Source organism: Pinus tabuliformis, chromosome 8, assembly GCF_031772625.1.
Source record: "Pinus tabuliformis cultivar Carrire ecotype Pingquan chromosome 8, CPIR1, whole genome shotgun sequence".
NCBI classification, from domain to species: Eukaryota; Viridiplantae; Streptophyta; class Pinopsida; order Pinales; family Pinaceae; genus Pinus; species Pinus tabuliformis.
In genome coordinates this window covers 941,055,117-941,075,170 of record NC_142294.1, presented here as the reverse complement: position 1 = coordinate 941,075,170, position 20,054 = coordinate 941,055,117, and the positions used below count along the sequence as shown (strand labels likewise).

Here is a 20,054-nt window from a genome sequence, read left to right as displayed (position 1 = left end):
TCTGTGCTTCCAGTAACAATCAGCCAAGATAAGCTGATTATAAATTTGAAAAAGAAAGCTATTTCTGTACCCAGGTTATTTATTGCAAACTCAGAAGCAAGACATGAAAATAGCCAGAAAAGAGTAGGAGCCAGAAATCCATTAAAAGATTCTGACGATTGGCAGGAAGTCTTGTAGATTTATGAAGCAAGAGCAGAATCTAAAACAAAACAATTGGCATGCATAGATCCCAATTGGTCTATAGAACAAGATGATATCCAAAAGAGACTTCTAAAAAGTTGCTCGGAAAACCCACAACAGTTTTGGGAAACAGAAAGTCCGATGCAAGAAATTGTAACCTTGCATGATAACGGAGTCAAAGGAAAATTAATTCCCTGTACTCCCTCAGATGAGCAAGAAATAAAAAGACAGATTAAAGAACTACTACATATGCAGCTCATTGAGCCAAGTGAGTCTCATTATGCTTGCTCAGCGTTTCTGGTAAGGAATCATTCTGAGATAGTTAGGGGAAAACCTAGAATGGTGATAAATTATAAACCCCTCAATGCCATCACTCAAAGTTTTAACTATCCATTGCCAAGACCAGAGACCATAATGCAGAAAATACAGCACAGCAAGGTATTCAGTAAATTTGACATGAAGTCCGGATATTATCAGATTCAGATACAGCCAGAGGACCGGCATAAAACTGCTTTTATTTGTCCAGCCGGATTTTACCAATGGAAGGTTGTCCCCTTCGGTTTGAAAAATGCCCCTGCATTCTTCCAGAGAAGAATGGATTTTATTTTTGCTAAGTATGATTTTATTGTTACATATATTGATGACATCCTCATTCACAGTCCAGATGTAAAAATCCATTAAGAGCATTTAGAAATTTTTCTAAAAGAAGTTCAACAACATGGTATAATTTTGTCAGAAAGAAAGATGTCTTTGTTTCAAGACAGCATAGATTTTCTGGGAATTAATGTAGTCAATGGAGCAATTCAAATGCAACCACATGTATTAAACAAATTGACACAGTTTCCAGATGAACTGAAGGATACCAAAACAATTCAAAGGTTTTTGGGAGTTTTGAATTATCTTCACAAATACATCCAAAATTTGACAGAGAAAACAGTGCCGATCAGGGAACATCTCAAACAGGGATGGTCACAAGAAGCAACAGCAGCAGTTAAACAATTGAAAGAAGAATGCCAACAACTGCCAAAGCTCCAGCCACCAAGTGATGGTTTACTTATTCTCCAAACTGATGCTTTTTAGATTTTTGGGCAGCGGTTCTTTTAGAACGAAGGAAGGAAGGTGAAGAAAATCTTTGTGCTTATACTTCGGGTGAATTTACACCTAGCCAAAAGAATTACTTCATAGCATAAAAAGAAACATTGGCTATATTCAACGGGATACAACAATTTGAATTATATCTGAGACCCGTGAAGTTTTTAATACGCACAAACTCCAAGAATTTTAAATATTTTCTATCTGCGAAAATATCAAGACAGATTGCAAAAGGAAGAATTCTGGCTTGGCAGATTTGGTTCCAATGGTTTGATTTTGAAGTAGAGTGGATCCCAGGTAATTCAAATTTTCTAAGAGATTCATTAACCAGGGATATGAATAAAGCATTCATGACTTGTACAAGTTCGTGTTTTACCATTCCAGGTAAAGGTCCACAGGGCGTCAGTTTTTCTACATTTATTGATAGATTTAGGCTATTTGAAGCACGTGCAAGCCACCTTGCAGAAGAAATCAAAAAGGTTGTAGGAATGAGACTGAGAAGAAATGCTTGGATACGAAAATTCCAAGCATGGAAATCCAAGAATATAGGTACTTCTCTGGGCTTAGACAATACACTGGTAAAGGTATATCCTTTGCCTAATATGAAGGTGAAATTCTTTTTCAGAAGTTTATCTGATCTATGGTCTAGAAAATACACTGAAAAAATGATCTGGACCCTCAAAGTTTTGAATTTTTATCAACTTATTGGAGGGGTGGATTTTGCTCTCAGCATTTTCACAAGAGCAAAGATCTTAGATCTTGAAGAAATTCCTATAAAGCCTGAATTAGGAAAATTTATTTTATCTTTAAAAATCCCCGACATTTTTGAAGAATTAGAAGCCTCTTTTCTGCAAAGGTTTGATGAGAATTATGCAGCAAACGACACTTTCCCTCAATACGAGATATTTGAAGGATTTGCTGATTGGGAGATAAAAGATGGCTTCTACAAAAAAAATCCAACCATCAGGATATCTCAGTGCATTCAACGGACAATGCAATATCTCATAACCTTCTCATCCCCTTGGGACTATCACAGTCTTAGGCTAAGAGAAAGTATTGATCCTAATCCGTTTGCACAGGTTTTCAGTCATGAGAGGATCAGAGAAATCGAGACCAGCAACAATGAAGAAATGATTAAGCAGCATGCTGGTTGGTTCCATGAATTTGGAAATTTAAAGCTGGTAGAAAAAATTCAGATTCTACAAAAAATGGATGAATTACAGGGAGAACCCAAAGTATTAAAATTTGTGATTAATCAAAAGGCTTTGGTAACTATCAGTGTTATCTCACCTAATTGGAATAACAATGTCATCCATATAATAAGTTTGATGATTTCGAAAAGAATCTGTACATCAATGATTTTCGAGTTAGGCTGGCAGCATAAAGATTTTATGAGTAATAATTGCAGAGCATGGGTTCAGCATGCAATCGAGAGTTCCACCAATATGTTTCAAATTTTTAAATGGGAACTCTTAAACGGCATCGAATTGGCAGTACAAAGGTCACCCACAGTCAGAAATGTCTTTAAAGATTCTTTTCTAGATATCGAGATCAGCGCTTTACCTTTTCTTAACAAGTGGGAAAAACAAGAAGCCATGTATACGCCTTAGCAACCGGGCCTCCAAAGGATAAAAAAAATATGGAAAAGGGAGAATCTTCAAAAGCAGCATCCAGGAGGACAATAATTTTAGATGAAGATTCCAAAGGAAAAGCAACAGCATCTACTTTATAGGATGAGTTGACAGATGCCTAGGACCCAGCAGCAGACATTGATGAAGAATACAATAGGCTGATGGAACGCCACTACAAAAAGATACTCGATGAGTACAGACCAGCACATGACTCTTCCGGAGAATTTGATCCTGATAGTGACTTTGATTCAGATAGGAGTCCTATGGGACCTTGGTAGGATAAGTTAGAATCTTTTGTACCAGAAAAGTTGAGTAGACACCATCGGTGAAAATTATGCCGAAAGGACCCTCAATTATTTCTGTTTTGTCATTTTATTTTTGAACAGTAGAAGTTAGGAAGTCTATATAAGAAAGGGTCTGCAGAAGTTCAAGATCATCGCTTGACAGAGAACTCTGAGATCTCTTATTGTAATAAGCTTTATGTATTCTGCTTGTTTTTATTAATATCGAAGCCTACTGGGCCGCCTGTCTGAGGACAGTTTCTGTAATCCAAAAGAACCTTGAGTTGTAAGGCGAAGGTGTTTGAAGACCCATGGAGAGAGGTCATAGTTGCGTGCGCATGTTCGGTTGAGGAGAAGTCACTTACCTCAGATCTGCTGTTTAGGAAAACTTCAAATTTAAAAGTAAGTTCGAATGCACTAAAGCTTTATTCTATTGTTTGGTCGTCTTAATTATTAGTCTCTGTTGGTTGATCACCCCATTTGGTGATTTAGAGGTTTCCACCACATACCAGATACTAGTGAATGGCAAGCAAGTTCTGATTTCCACCTCCAGGACGCATTATTATGCTACCTAGGCCACTTTTTTGTTCCTTCAAGCAAGTATGCCAAGATAATTTTGGAGGCACACTGCAATCAGATCACAAGACACTTTGGTGTGGAGAAAACTATGACTGTACTATAGAATTACTTTTATTGGCCAAAACTCTCACAAGATGTAGGAAAATATATTAGATCCTGCACTGGATGTGGAATCACCAATCCAGCCATCAAGAAGCAAGGCCTATACACTCCTCTGCCTACTCCCATCTAGCCCAGGGAATCCATCTCCCTGGACTATCTGTCCTGCCTCCATTCTACAAATCATGGTAATGACTGTGTATTTGTGGTGGTGCAAAGATTTTCTAAGATGGCTATATTAGCGGCCTGCAAGAAGAGTATCACAACAAACGACACTGCCAAACTCTTCTTTGAACAAGTATGAGTACATTTTGGAATCCCGCAACCTATTATATCATATCAGGATAATAGGGTGCTAAGCACATTCTGGTCGATCCTTTAGACACTATTGGACACCAAGATCACCAAGTCGACTACATTCCATCCCCAGACTCATGGCCAGACAGAGGTCATCAATAGGATGATAGTGCACATACTTTGCATGTACAATTCATAGCATCCACGAACCTGGGATGAGAGCATTCCCTATGTGCAACACAGCTGTAATAAATCTCGCCATATCTTGACTAGTCGCAGTCCCTTTCAAGTGGGTCTGGGAATTCAACCATTGTGTCTAATTGATGTAACTACCATGCCTTATGCGACTACACAAACAAAATCCACACATCTATAGTCTAAGTCTGATCAAGTGACCAAGTTTATTAAATGCATCCAATACATCCACCAGCAGGTTCACAGCATCTTGGAGAATTCTAATGCCAAGTACAAGCAGTGGCATGATCAACATCAGGTGCCACCCAAGTTTTAGGTGGGTGACAAAGTTTAGTTGTATTTGCAGATAGAACGCCTTGCTAGTGCCCATCGAAAGCTTGGAACACTCTGATATGGGCCTTAAACCATCACCAAGGTTGTGGGAGACAATGCTTTGGAGCTCACCATTCCCCCATTCCTTGGCCTGCAACTAGTGTTCAATGTGGACCACCTTCATCCATACTTTCCACCATTACTGGACGCATCAGACATTGCAGAACAGCTCACACCAACAAATCTAAACCCAAACTGCATGGAACAGTCCAAAATTGATCAGATAGTGCACACACAAGTCAAGAACACTTTGTAGCAGAAGATCCAACTGTATTGAGTTGTCAAAGTTGGCCAACTCCTGCACCAAGGCAAGTGGCTCACTAGGGACCAAGTTTAGCAGAAGTTTCCCCATCTCATGGAGGCACTCAATGCAATGGGGACCATTGATTCCTAAGGAGGGAGGATTGATCTAGGTGGATATTAGTGGCCACCCACCTATTCCACTTTGACCCACACCATTTTTTCTTTCATTTTCCTTAATTGTAGCACAATTTAATATTTTTGGTAGTTTTTCGGGTCCTGAACTTCTAGAGTCATTTTGAGGACCTAAAAGATGTTTTTTGGAAAAATGGTAGAACAAACACTTACGATAGGGGTTTGCAATCGAAATTTGTATTCCTCGGATATATCTTTCTAACTAGGTATCGTATGCGTCAAACGGAGATCGTATGCCAAAGTTACTCCCCCGGGAAGTTTATGTACTAATTTACCCCAACAGGGCCCACAGGATTTTGGCACTTCATCTCCTAGGGTTAGGTTTTTTAATGTTTATGCCATATGGTTTTCCATTCTTTCTCAATAATAAATAGGCCTTCAATCCTCATTGTAACACAATTTAGAAGGCATGTAGCTGCCACATCTCTTCTCAGAGATAAGCAACCATCGCTTGAGCTAGTTTATTTCCATTCTTCATGTAAACAATTTTCAGTACTTTGTTGTTAATGAATTGAAGATTTGTTTTCATTGTATCTCTATTTTTATGTTTATATATTTATTTCATTTCATTCCTTCATAAATCTGGATAATTCCTTAGTTGGATCCCCATTTTCCCAGGGCTCAATTCAATACTAAAGATTACTTACCTCCCTTTAGGCTCTCTCTATGTTTAAAAAGTGTGTACTCTACAAATTCCCTCCTCTAATGTGTGAGAAAGGGTGTGAGAGGGAGAGCATGTATCCATCAATTCCTAATGAATGCCACATTCCTTCTCTCCAAAAATAGACTAATTGCCTTCACTTCCATGATTTGAAAAATAGTCCATGACTTGACAACACAACCCATGTTGCTCTTAAGTTTTTGTCATTTCTTTTCTTGTTTTTTGAGCTAAAGGAAACTTGGACCAATCCTTACTCTTTTAGTTAAATTCAATGCACAATTAGCACATTTAATTCTTTCAACCAACTAGAACAGATAATCAAAAATAACCATTTTCTCAAGCAACCTCCTACCTGAAGCAATGGAATTGTTGTCCCTCTCTCAGCCTTCTAAAAATAATTACAATTATTTACTAGATATAAAATGTTAACCAAGGGATATCACAGTCCCCTCCCCCTTGAGGGGGAACACCATCCTCGGTCTATAACCATAAAAAATAAAAATAAAAAAATAAAAAACAACAACAACAACATAGTTGATATGGATCTTTGTACACATAGATGTCTACAACATTTACAATGCATTTACAATTTGCCTTACTTAGCAAATAGGAATGGATATGTTTCCCTCATTGGGTCATCCATTTCCCACATGGCTTCTTTAGCCCCAAAGTGCCTCCACTGCACTTTTACTTGCTTTATTACTTGTTTACGGAGTGTGAGATGCCTCTGATCCAGGATGCATAGAGGTTTCAGTTGGAACTCTCCCTCGAGTTCCACCTGTAACACAATCCAATCAATAACATGATTAGTATCATGTACATATATTTTAAGCAATGAAGCATGGAAAACATCATGGACCTTTATCGATGGAGGTAAGGTTATTCTATAGGCCACAGGCCCAATCCTTTCAAGTATCTCAAAAAGTTCATAGAATTGTGGTGCCAAATTGGCACATGACCCTATCTCCAAGGAAATTTTTGTGGGTCTCGCTCTCAAGTAAACATGTTCCCCAACTTGGACCTCCTTATGCACCCTATACTGATCTTCATATCTTTTCTGCCTGCCTTGTGCCACTTTTAAATTTTGACTATTGACTTTCATTTGTTGCTACATCTCTTTTAACATATCAGGCCCAATAAGGACCCTTCTCACTGGATTACTCCATCTGATAGGTGTATTGCATCTCGTTCCATAAAGTGCCTTAAATGGGCTCATCTTTATATATTCTTGATACCCATTGTTGTAGGCAAATTCTACAAGTCAAAGGTACTATTCCAACTTCTTTGGTTGGTGCATCACATACATCCTCAACATGTCTTCGAGGACTCTATTAGTCCTCTCTATTTTCCCATCCATCCATAGATGATATGCCATACTAAAAGCTAATTATGACCCCAAGCCTGTATATAGTTCCTTTCAAAACCTTGAAGTAAACTTGGCATCTCTATCTAGAATCATTTTCTTGGGGACTCCAAGCAACCTCAAAATTTCTCTTATGAATATTTGAGCCACTTCTAGCCAAATTGGTGGATTTGACGGACACAAAATGAGCCACCTTTCTCAACTTGTCAATGACCACCATAATAACATCATGTTGTCTGGAGGTTCTTTACAACCCGGTAATTAAATCCATTGAGATCACTTCCCATTTTTCCTTGAATTTGGAATTGTTTTTAGACTTCCAATCATATTTAAACTTTGGTTTGCATTTGGATTGAGCATAGCAGTGTTTCTGCTTTTTAATGACAGCATTCAATGTTTGAGGTTCGTGGATCTCAATTTGATCTATGAATGATAGAGGAAACCCACTAATAAATCTCTAAAATTATACCTTCTCATCTTTAAGATATAGCACATATCTCATAAATTCCATAAACTTAGCGAGATATACTTCATTCGACATTCATCCCATCTTGAGCTCATAAAATTGTTTTTCCCTGTTGTCATAGTAGTTGTTTGATAAATATTTTTCTTTGAAGAAACTTTCAAATTCAAACCTTCTTCAGTTATGCCTGTGACATTCTTCAAGTCTTCCCACCATATGTTTTCTTTTCCTTTCGAGCTATAAGTGGCTACCTTTTCTTTCATGTTCTCATTATAGTTATGGATTTGAAAGAACTTCTTAATTCCAAGTAGCCAAGCTTCTGCATCTTTGTATTTCTTCATATCTCCATCAAATATGGGTGGTTTGTCCTTCTTAAATTCCTCAGGCATGTGGTCCCTCTCTCTCTTTCTTTGATAGTGATGATGAGATTAGTGATGATATCTCTTGGTAGTAGAACTAGAATGTCTACTATAATGATGTTCATGAGTGCTAGTTATTATCTTTGCGGTGGTTAATGGTGCATTCCCTCTCATAGTGTCTTCACTTTCCTTTTTGTGACTTTTCTTGGGCCTGCTACCATTTGCCCCATTTGTTCTATCTTCTGAATCTGAAGGGCTCTGTACGCCTCTATGACTAGCCCCCAACTCATATTGCCTTTGTCTCTGCAAATATAAGAGACTTTGCAATATGATTGTATTTACCTCGGCTTTTTTTTCCTAATCCCTTACTAGTCCTTCATTATCAGCTTTACATCTCTTGATCTTTGCCCTTAGGCTCCTTAAGGTATCCATCTAGTCAAGAGAGTTTTCCCCTCCCGCTTGGCCAACTAATCTTTATTCTTCATTTGTTCTTGCTTCTTCATATCCATGTTGTAATTGATCATAGCTATATTTCACCATTCCTGTCCTCGTCTATTTTATTTCTTATTGTCATTTCATGCTTGTGATTAATTATCATTACCACACAATGTTAGTTACGTCATAATATATATAAGTGACAAAATCATCCCCTTGAGCTTGTTGTTGTGGAGTTGTTACAGTAAGAAAGTTGTAAAAAAAGATAATGTTAGCACATTAATATCAATTAATCAAAAAGTCCTTGGCACCAATATACATGCATGCATCAGTCAATTCAAACCATCTTTTAACACCTAAATATTAGTTTAGTCCCATCTAGCCCAAGCATTGATCATGGATGCTCTAATACCACTTTGTAACACACCCCCCCCAATTCCCACTAAAACACAGGTTAGAAGGAGTTGGTTACTATGTTGAGCCAAGATCTAAAGTAGTGTTATGGAAATGGGGTCTAAAAATTTCGATCCTTTTCAACTTCCTTAAAACTTCATATGGATATTTTCATCGCATTTGTCTCATTGGGATGATTCTAATAATATAAATTTTACTCAATTCAACCTCCATATCAAGAGATATGGCCACTTGAAATTGATCAAATCAGACCATGCCATGTCATCATCCTACCACGTGGCACCCATATGGTTATCCTACTTAGCCTCCCAACGCTTCTAGGAATTGGTGTATTAGTTATCGATCCATTCATGGCCTAGGTCCTCACATTTACATGTGCGCTTATATCTATATATATAGATATGTGTGTGTGTGTGTATATGTATACACACACACACATATGTGTGTGTGTGTATGTATATATATTTATATATTTATTTAATCCACCAACCCCCTTTATACTGACCACGCTTAATTATATAACCATACATATCTATTTCATTGACAGAACGTTAATTACCAACAACATTCTCGTCTCCTAAATCTGTTACTCTGGCCCTTTTCACCTTGCGCTTTATTAAGACATTGGGGTCAGTCTTACCTGTATGGTGGGGCCACACCGTACCAATAAAAAGATAGTTGGGATCACGTGTATTCCGTTGTGTCCTAGTGTTGTAGCACCTTGCACCCTTTTGAAATATACCTGGTCTTTGACTACTAGGGACCATGCTCCCGACTTATGTGTCCTGGTGGGTCCAGATCTCTACACTATCGACACCTTTTATTGGTCTACAGCTCCTACTTTTAGATAATAGCCCCAACAACCCCACTCCTACCATGACACCTCGATGTTGAATCATCCCAACTCATCCTTAGGCAGTGTACAAGACCACCTCCAAGAAATAGACTTCGGGATGGGAATTTTCTCATTAGTTGTCACACACAATCCCTATCTATGCGGGCCCACCTCAAGCCTTCTAATGATGTGATATGGCCTTCTCACATGGGTAACTTATTCTCCCAATGTCCAATCATCAAGCTACAACTCACCTCGACTGCTTCCACGCCAACAGTTCTACCAAGCCATCTCGGTCCTAATAATTCTTAGCTTTCGTTTGCGCATTTTGTTATGAACTCCCAAGGAAATTACCTACAGGACACGTCACCATGGGCTCCTTCGAAGCCATAAATATCTCTCACTCAACCTTAGCCATTCATTATGCTAGCTCCCGCTCTTTTTCATGTGTTATAGTTGTATGTCTAATGACATGGGCATGTGTTGTAGTCGTATCGCTTGGACTTGCATCAAAACTCAACCATTGTATTAAGGTTTTCTAAGGCACACATTGGTGCTATCCCTCCTAAGCTTACAATAGGATTACCTTTCCTGGGTTCTTAATGGTTGGAATGCATAACATCATCCAGGGACTTATCCATTCAGAATCTTAGAGGTTTGTCAACCCTTAGATCCTTAATGTTAGGAACTAGTCGATCTCGACTCAAAGATCTACAGGTCATAAGGAGATGAACAGTACGTAGATGATCGGAAGTCTCCTTCCTAATTTGAATTTTTGGCATAAACCATACGTTCATGCATAATATTAACAATATTACAGGCCTATAGTAATCACATTCGGGTTGATTATGGGTTTAGGCATAAACCACGTAGCTAGTGATCAAGCAAACTTTACTACAGGCCCAAAGCCAACACAGTTGAACATACAATGCTCATATTGTTAGAAAATCAGAAAAGGTAGAAATTTTTTCTCTTGTTGATAATCACTTATGATTTCTTGTGTTCTTATTATTGTCCTTATGTTCTTATTTTATCTTAGTTCATCAAGAATCTCCAAAACCAAAACACAGAGATCAAGGACACCAAATGTAGGCACTCAGTCAGGGTTAAAACCCCTATATAGGGGAAAACCCAGTCAAGAACTCTTCCTTCAATAATTCAAACGAGACAGACCAAGACTCTAGACTAACGGACCTTCCTCCTCCACCAAGTCAGCCTCCCAATATTATTTAGCAAACTTCAATAGTCTCTTCTTGTCCAGTAGCTGCTGCCAAACAAAAATCCAAAAATTTGACTTCCCAGCAACAGAACTTTGACCCCAGCTACAAAATTTCAACCCAACTTCCACATTGTATATTTGGCCCCTCCAATAGTTTCACACGTGTGAGAAAAGAGAGAGAGAGAATTTTGACTTCTTATGCTTGTGAGGGACCTCCTTCTCCTTCGTTATCCTTTTTCTTCTTCTTCCTTGAAATTCACACTTTTTCTGGCCCCGGAAGTTGCAAATCGAACTTGTTGTGAGTGAGCGACAAATGAGGTCGAGCTGTTGCCTTTATATAGTGATTATGCCCCCCGGTTTAGGCCAATTTGTCCAGTTTGAGGCCGACTTGGTGGAGGAGGCCTAATTGACTTATTTTACAATAAAATAAATTTCTTCTTTGACAAATAAACCCCAATAAGGGTTGTTTACAATATGACATGGACAAATACATTTGACATAAACCCTAGAAGCCTTCAAAGAAGGCTTTGACCTAAAAACAATTGACCCAAACATGAAACCCATTCTTTAATAAGTCAATGTTATATACGTAGGGAGGATAATATGGGGTACCAAGGGAGGTACCCAAGGTAATAATGTAATAATGGGATGGGCCATAGTAATAAATAAGGTGGTTAACCCATATCATGTAAGGGACCACAAGTAGTTAGTAATAATGTAATGGGCCATGGTATTCGTTTGATGGTATGAGGGAACCATAGTAATTGTTACACTAAAAAATGTCACCATGACTATTTACAGTTAGTATGGCTCTATCAACAGTCATGCTATCCTCTTAGGCAAGTCTTATGCCTCTGCTCTCCATGTCAAACTCCAAAAAGAGAGAAAGTCTTTATAAATGTATTTATCTCTGGGTACGCAGGTTCTCTCAACCTTACCTGCGGGTACACACCCAATGTTCACAAAAGCTGCGTCCTTGGACGCTCTGTATGTAAAGGGGCAGGTGCGTCCCCCTGTAAAGGTCAAAATGCGCAAGTTTCATCTTTAAAAAGTTACTTGTGGTCATTTCTAGAGCATTCTAGAAGGTTGTTCGGCGTGTATTGAGCGCCTCCAGATGGTTCATGTACCCCTACCAAAGAGGAACTTATCCCATCAATAAGGGAGCTATCCCATCCAAAGAGGGGATTATCCCATTGATGGTGGACCTGATTAACTTCCTCTTGAGCACTATAAATATAGGCATTGGGCCATAAGGAGAGGAGGTTGAGAATATACATTTTTAAGGGTAGATGCTGCTGGAATTAGGACTCCCATTTAGAAGCTTGTGAGGAGAGATTGCCATCTTTGCTTGTTCTATTTGGAAGTGGGTGAGCTTTGTCAAAGTAAAGGAGAACTCTTGATGGACCCTGGGAGGGACTTGCACAACACCAAGGCTCAGGTTGTAATTGTTCCTTTTGTTTCCTATTAATGCAAATGAGTCCATTCTTCTCAATAACTTGTTATTTATGAGTTGTTTCATGTACTCCTTAGTCTATGTGTTAAATATGTTTTATTTTATGAGATTATCAAGTGCTATTTAATCGTTTGATTGTTAGTGAATGCAGGTTTCAAAGTGAAGGAGGAGCTCATCCGGATCAGTGAGGCTGGACTGCTACAACAGCGTTGGATTACAGGTAGGATCTAAACACTTGATTTCTTATATAGTAAATGCATGTTTAGAGAAGGATTGTTCTTATTTGTCTTGTTTGTCACTAGAGAGTCTTAGGCTCCTAGGGAGGTTGGTTGTGTCCGCACAATCGACTCTTTCCGCCTGACAAATTGGCGACTCCGCTGGGGAATCCATTGATGTGAAAGTCTTTTCCTTTGTATGCAACTTTGATCTGAGAAAAGTCATTTATTTTCTGGTTTTTGGCTCTGTGACTTTGTTTTTGGGTGGGTTAGCTTAGGGTTAGATTCATTTTAGTTTTTCTTGAATTTTCTAGTAGGACGCACCCTCTGAGTATTGCACAGTGCGTCCCTGGATGCACAGTCGCTGTGTGCACAGAGCGGGCCCGCGCCTGTCTTAACGGGTTGCCTGCGTCCCCTGCTAAAATTTAAGAAAATTCCATTTTTTTTATTTTTTCTCTTAGATTTTGCTTTTTCTTAGTTTTTACTGCCCAGATCCATTAGTCTCCTGTCAAAGATCTTCACCTAAGCTTGTTTCATTGGCATTCCTGCTTTAAGCTTTCATCAAATGGGTGTTTTGAGTTTCTTCTTGAGAAATTCTTAATTTGATTTCCTTTGGTCATTACTTGGAGGTTTGTCTCAGTCTTTTCACAATTTTGCATCTTTTTTATTTTGTTTTTGCAAAAAAAAATTCCCCCTCATTCGCCGGGGGGGGCTAAATTGTGTATGAGTGTTAATCGCCTTTGAGTGTTTTTATGTTTTGATCTTTGGAACTCTCACCCAATTTTCTCGATTTGCACTTGATTGGTTCTTAGATTACATTAGAATCATCTTGTGTTTGAGAATTCTCTTGCATAGATCACGTTTGCATAATTAGAATTCTCATTTTCAGAATATGAATGAAAAATGTGCATAGATTACATTTGCATTCTTTTCGAGTGAATTGTGCATAGATTACAATTGCATAGTTTACATTCTGGAAAATCAATCGTAGATTTAGATCAGTTTTCTTTGATTTGAATTTACACAAAAATAAAAAATGGTTTGGAATTGATTTGCATTAGTGTTTCTTGATAAAATTAGTGCATTAGAGAATTTGTTATATTTTCTCTTAGTGATCAATTTTGCATTGTTGGAAGTGAATGGAAACTCTATCCTTACTTTAGATAGGATTCATCGAATTGAAAAGATTACATTATCATATTCGATTGCATTCAGTTGAGTCGGGTCATAACACCATTGGTTTCATATCCATTTACCCATTTGAGTAATAACAGCCTTAATAACACAGCGCTTAATTAAAATTCATCTAGTAATTTGTACATTTCTAGGGCTCTGATACACCAATATAGCTTAGGCTAGTGTCTTGGAGTAGGAGAGTAATTAACTCTCCAAGACAGCAAAACCAAACAAGTAGCTCATCTTGTGGTAGGATAAATCCAATTGTCTCATTTGTACTCTGGGAAAGCTCCTCTTAAAGGAGAAGCACGAGCTCGTGTCCGAACCAGTGAGGGGATCAATCCTCCCTCGTTGGGAACGACGCCAGACACGCACGTATTACAAACGGTAAACCTCGGATTAACCATCGTCGAGGAGCCAGGGGTCACTTGTCGGTAAACCTTGGATTATTGTCAAGGAGCCGGCAAGGGGATTGAGCTTGATACTCTGCCCTTGCGTGCTGTCGGAGTGTAGACTGTTCCCCCAGGTGCATTTGTTGCTGTTGGTGACCTTAGTGACCATTATCTTTAGGGTTCTACCCAAGGTGACGGTGGAGGGAAGATCCCACTGTACCTGGAGCAGACGTCGGCCAGACTCACTTGGATTTTCTGGGGGGTTCACTTCACTCGAGACGGTTAAAGTGGAGGAACTTGGTCCAGTCTATTCATTAAGCAGGTTGCCGGGGTAACTGTTCTGCCCACCACTTCTGTACTGAATTCGGCGATGTTGGATTTCATCACCAACTAGTGTTTTCGGTCCGGAAGGCTACTGTTTGTGTGTGGTTTGACTCCTAGATTTGATAGCGCGTGTTAATTTGTTTGTTTTTACTTTTAGAGACCATAGGTGTGAATTGTGAATTTTAATTTTTAGGTGTGAATTGTGAATTGTTAATTTTAGTTTTAAATTTGTTAATAAAATTCACTGAAGTTGAATATAATGGCAAATGTTCCGGAATTTATCAACCTAGGAACCCCTCCTAATGAGAATCCTAGTACTTTTCCTTACTTTGGAAATGTTGGTCCTCCTTATATGGCTACTTTGTCATTACTTGGATTTACAATAGGTTTACCGATATGGTTATTTTCAACTTCGTTGGCCCAAAATACTCCAATTGTTCCATCTCAACCAGATGCTTCACCTCAACAGAGTTCACCATCTCAACATCACCAACCTTCTGTTGACCCTTTACCTTGTTCGCCTAATTTTTCTTCCTCCATTTCTTCCTCTTCGCCTGGTAAAAGCCTTGATGCTAGTAACCAGGAGGCTAAGAAGAAGAAGAAAGGGAAGAAGAAGAAGAAGCAAGATAACAAAGAAGTCAACCAACCAACCATGGTTGTAAGTGTTGGTTGTGTTGAGGAAAATTCTGACATGCATCGTAAACCCAAATACCCTTGCAGACTTTGTAAGGGTGACCACTTCCTTGTCAATTGTCATGGTATTCCAAAGGTCTTGGAAGTATGGTCAGAAAAATCTCATCAACTTTCTATTGATCCATCAACCAGTGATAGTCAGGTTCCTGGGAAAAAGGGTAAAGTTAGGTTTCCTTGTAAGTTATGCAAAGGGAGTCATCAAACTCACATTTGCCCTCACATGGATGAAGCCTCAACATTGTTGGAAAAACTTACTGTTCCACAGCAAGAATTTCCAACTGGTTACCGTAAACTTTCTCCCAACCTACCGTCAACTGACGGAGTGATTGATCTAATTTCAAGTACAGTCGATCACACTCTTCCATTGGAGAGTGAAACTCATGTCACTCAGGTTGATGATCAATTAGTTGATCAAGTGGTCGATTCAATTTCACATTTGGTCGATCCCACTTTCCCTTTGGAGAGTGAACTTCATACCGCTCAGGTTCTTCTCGTTACATCAGATTCTTCTATGCCGGGGGGCATTTCACCTGTTTCTACAGAACCCCCTCCAAGTACTGAGGTCTTTTCCTTTGATTGGAATAGACTGACAGAACCTCGTCTTCCTTCCTCCATCCCTTTCCAAATCATTGTCAAGGCTAGTGGTAGGGACATACATCGTACACAGGTAGATGAAGGTGCTTCTGTTAGTATTTTATCCTCAACTGTTTGGAAAGCTTTGGGTTCCCCTCAGCTTGTGCCTATTACGCAGAATCTGAAAGCTTTTAACAGAACCATTAGTGAACCTTTAGGGATCCTTCCTAAGTTTTCCATTACCTTGGAAGGTAAAACTGTTTGTATTGATCTTATGGTAGTTCGAGGTCCCTTGGATTTCAATTTACTCCTTGGGCGAGACTATGTTTATGCAATGAAAGTTGTCGTATCGACACTCTTTCGCGTGATGTCTTTCCCTCACAATGGCAGTATTGTGACTGTAGACCAGCTTTCGTTCCCTAGTCTTGTTTCAACTACCAATAATATGACACCCCTAAATGTTCCTGATTCTAAAGTGGTATCTACCCTGCCACGGGTTAATTATGTGGCAACTGGTCCCATGTTTTCAGTTACCGATGTAAGTGAGCCTCTCACTGTTGATTTAGATCCGGTAATTGACATGGAAAACTCTATGGGATTACTTGAACACGATGTTCTTATCCCTTTTGAGTCTCTTGACATGTGTTCCTTTCCAAGAAGCATTCTTCCTTCTGATGAAGACCTCTTGGAAGCCATGATCAAGGTGTGTCCATTGACATGTCTTTCTTCCAGTTGGAAGCCATGATCAATGTCGCGAGGATAGTTTTTTCCTGTACCAACCTCGTTAAAAAATGAAATAGGCTGCAACGAGGATAGTTCCTGTTACTGAGTCAACCTCGTTAAAAAATGAATCAGGTACGAGGATAGTTTTTTCCTGTACCAACCTCGTTAAAAAATGAAACAGTCTAGTATGAGGATAGTTCTTTTACTGAGTCAACCTCATTAAAAAATGAATGAGGTAGATTTTAGGATAGCTAGGTAGATTGAAGAAAGTAGGGTTGTGAGGAAAGTTCATTTTACTGTGTCAACCTCGTTAAGAAATGAATCAGTGAGCACGAGGATAGTTTGTTCCTCTCTCAACCTCGTTAAAAAATGAAATTGGATTGTGAGGATAGTTTCTTCTAGTCTCAACCTCGTTAAAAAATGAAACTGGAAGTCATGAGCATAGTTCCTTGTCTTGTGTCAAGCTCATTAAAAAATGAAACAAGGAGTTACGAGGAAAGTTCCTTTTACTATGTCGACCTCGTTAAAAAACGAAACAGTGTGCATGAGGATAGTTCCTGTTACTGAGTCAACCTCGTTAAAAAATGAATCAGGTATGAGGATAGTTCCTGTTACTGAGTCAACCTCGTTAAAAAATGAATCAGGTATGAGGATAGTTCCTGTTACTGAGTCAACCTCGTTAAAAAATGAATCAGGTATGAGGATAGTTCTTTTCTTGTGTCAACCTCCTTAAAAATGAAACAACTCCCTTTTCAAGTCAAATATTGAAAGTAAACCTTCATTCCATCCATCTGGTTGAATGCAATGAAGCCTGGGGGGCATGTACCTCGCTTTGCATCATTATACTGGGGGCATGCGAGCTTTTTGAGCATAGTTCCTTGTCTTGTGTCAAGCTCGTTAAAAAATGAAACAAGCGTAGGTTAAGTAGGTAGATTGTAGAGAGTATTCATGAGCATAGTTCCTTGTCTTGTGTCAAGCTCATTAACAAATGAATCAAGGATTTTAGAGCATAGTTCTTTTTCTTGTGTCAAGCTCATTAAAAAATGAATCAAGGTTATTAGAGTAAAGTTTTTGTTAGATAGATTGTAGAGAGTAGTTATAAGCATAGTTCCTTATCTTGTGTCAAGCTCGTTTAAAAAATGAAACAAGGGTTTTGAGGATAGTTCTTTTCCTGTGTCAACCTCACTAAAAAATGAAACATCTCCCACAAGTCTTTCCAAGATCTTGAAAGTAAAGCTTCATTCCATCCACCTTAGTTGAATGCAATGAAGCTTGGGGGGCATGTACCTCGTTTTGCGTCATTATGTTGGGGGCATGTGAAGTTATAACAAGCATAGTTTTTCATTTCAAGCTTGCGTAAACATGAAACTGAATCCGAGCATAGTTCTTTTCCTGTGTCAAGCTCGTTAAAAAATGAAACAAATCCTCCTCTAATTGAGTCGAGAGTTTGACTAGACCTCATAGATGTTAAGTTGTATATTTAGATTAGTTATTTCAGTGTTTTGCATAATTTTCTTACAGTTTTAGGTCGAGTCTTTCAAATGATCTCGTAACTCAACCTTCATTTCATCCAACTGGTTGAATGAAAGGAAGCTGGGGGGCATGCGCTCTAGCAGTTATGCTTAGGGGGCATCAAGCACAGTTTTCTCTCTGTCTCAAGCTTGTGAAAAAATGAAACTACTTTGAAGCATAGTTTTTATCTGTTTCAAGCTTTTGTAAAAATGAAACCTATCTCGAGTCAATTTCAGTTATTTTCAAGACTCGTTAAACTCATGAAAATCTCGAGATTATTTTGCTATCTTTCATTCTCGTAAAACAAATGAAAATGCCAAGTTCTTTCCGTCTTTTCCTGCTCGTAAATTAAATTGAAAGTCGGCTATATGAGTATATTTTTATCATTTTTTCGGACTCATCAAAACTTACGAAAAAGTGAAAACCATGAGTACATTTTTATCATTTTTTCGAACTCGTTAAAACTTACGAAAAAGTGAAACATCAGAGTCATCTTTTAAGCCCTTTTCTGACTCCTAAAACATGAAAAGATTACCGAGCGTTTCTTTTACACTCGTTAAAACGGAATTAAAAGATGGTCCCCTTATAGCTCTTTTCTGACCGTAAAAAACAGGAAAAGATTGCCGGGTTTTTGTCGTTTCAAACTCGATACTGGAAATAAAACGACGTGTCCTTGATCGCTTTTTACTTTTCAGGTCAGAGACACTAATCATGAAAGTACTCCTTGGTCGTAAGACTAAGCGGTTCCCCCAGGTATTATTTTATACTTTTTCGGGCTTGAGGGACACAAATCTACGAAAAAGTTCAACTTGGAGTCTTCTTAAGTTTTTCAGACTCTCTAAAATTGAAAAACGCCGAGTTTCTCCTATACTGGGCTCGTTAAACATTTCACAGTAAAGGACCTGTTCAATTACAAACAGGAACGAACCACTCCTTCCTAGGGTTCGAATCAAAACTAGGTTGGACTCATCCGAAGGATGAGCTTATAATCAAGCATATGTTATCCTCCTCAAGCTTGTTAAAAATAAAGAGGTACTTGCCAGAAATGGTGCGGGGAAAAAGAGAAGAATGAGCCTATTTGTTATCCTTTGTCTCAAAAGAAACTTTATTACCACTCTTGGACACGACACTTTTCATTCACCTGGGTTGGGAAATCCTTTACCTCACAGTTGATCAAACCACTTTGAAAGTCTTCAGCCGGGTTCCGGGGATTAACTTTGAGTTATTCATCACCAAGCCATCTGTCGTGTCGTTATGTGTTCAAGAGGTCTGCAAGCAAAACTTTCATCTGCAAAATACTTGTCATCCATTTGACCATCCCTGAGTCAGTCCTTACAGCAACATTTCTTCAACTTGAACAATGATTTCGTGTTGTGGGCTTGCATGCAACAGGTCGCTTTCTATCGACATCAGCACATTATCTAGAGAGATGACTTAGAAATCGTCAGTACCTTGAAGTCTGCATGCATCAATGTCAGGTTTCTCGCCTTTGACGTCAGTTTACATCATTGACTGTCGATCGAAGGATTCCGTGAAATGTTCGACATCAACTCATTCATTCACATCTCATGGATTGTACTGGGTACTTTGAGAACCATTAACATTACTGGTGGTCTCTCTCACACTTGTTAACAGTTTTCATCATCGACTGGTAATCAAGTGGTTTCTACCATGTTCGACATCAACTCATTTATTCGCATGGCTAGAATCGTACCAATTCGGGAAGTAGAAATGAAGACCCTGGATCTAGTTTCCACCATCCAGGCTACGAGGAGTTTTGTATTCATTATCTAAGTAGACTAATCATAAACAGATGGTTGCGCCCATACTGTGTCTACAAAAGTCTATGATTATGATGTACTGCAAGATCATTCCTGTATCAGAGTAGTTAGTCTGTTAGTTAAAGTTTTGATCTGAGTATGGGAATGCCTACCTCAGTGATGATATAATCTTATACATGTATTTTGTGTTGAAAATTGCAGGTTCTGACCAGGCTCTCCACGAGATAATCCTTGAAATGATAAAGCGCTTCACCCTTCCTAGATAATACAAAACCCTAATCTATTACAGGCTTCGCACTTTA

General features: G+C 38.8%; 1 protein-coding gene across 1 annotated transcript; it reads left to right on the top strand.

Moving 5' to 3' along the window:
• The first annotated feature begins 924 nt into the window (after nt 1-924).
• LOC149238596 (uncharacterized) lies at nt 925-1,260 on the top strand. The gene has a single exon (XM_089369618.1). The coding sequence runs from the start codon at nt 925-927 to the stop codon at nt 1,258-1,260; it is 336 nt and encodes a 111-aa protein (XP_089225744.1).
• Nucleotides 1,261-20,054: the final 18,794 nt, after the last annotated feature.

What these genes read in the sequence shown, in the direction of transcription:
- LOC149238596 (XM_089369618.1), top strand. Translation starts at nt 925, where the DNA reads ATGTCTTTGTTTCAAGACAGCATAGATTTTCTGGGAATTAATGTAGTC.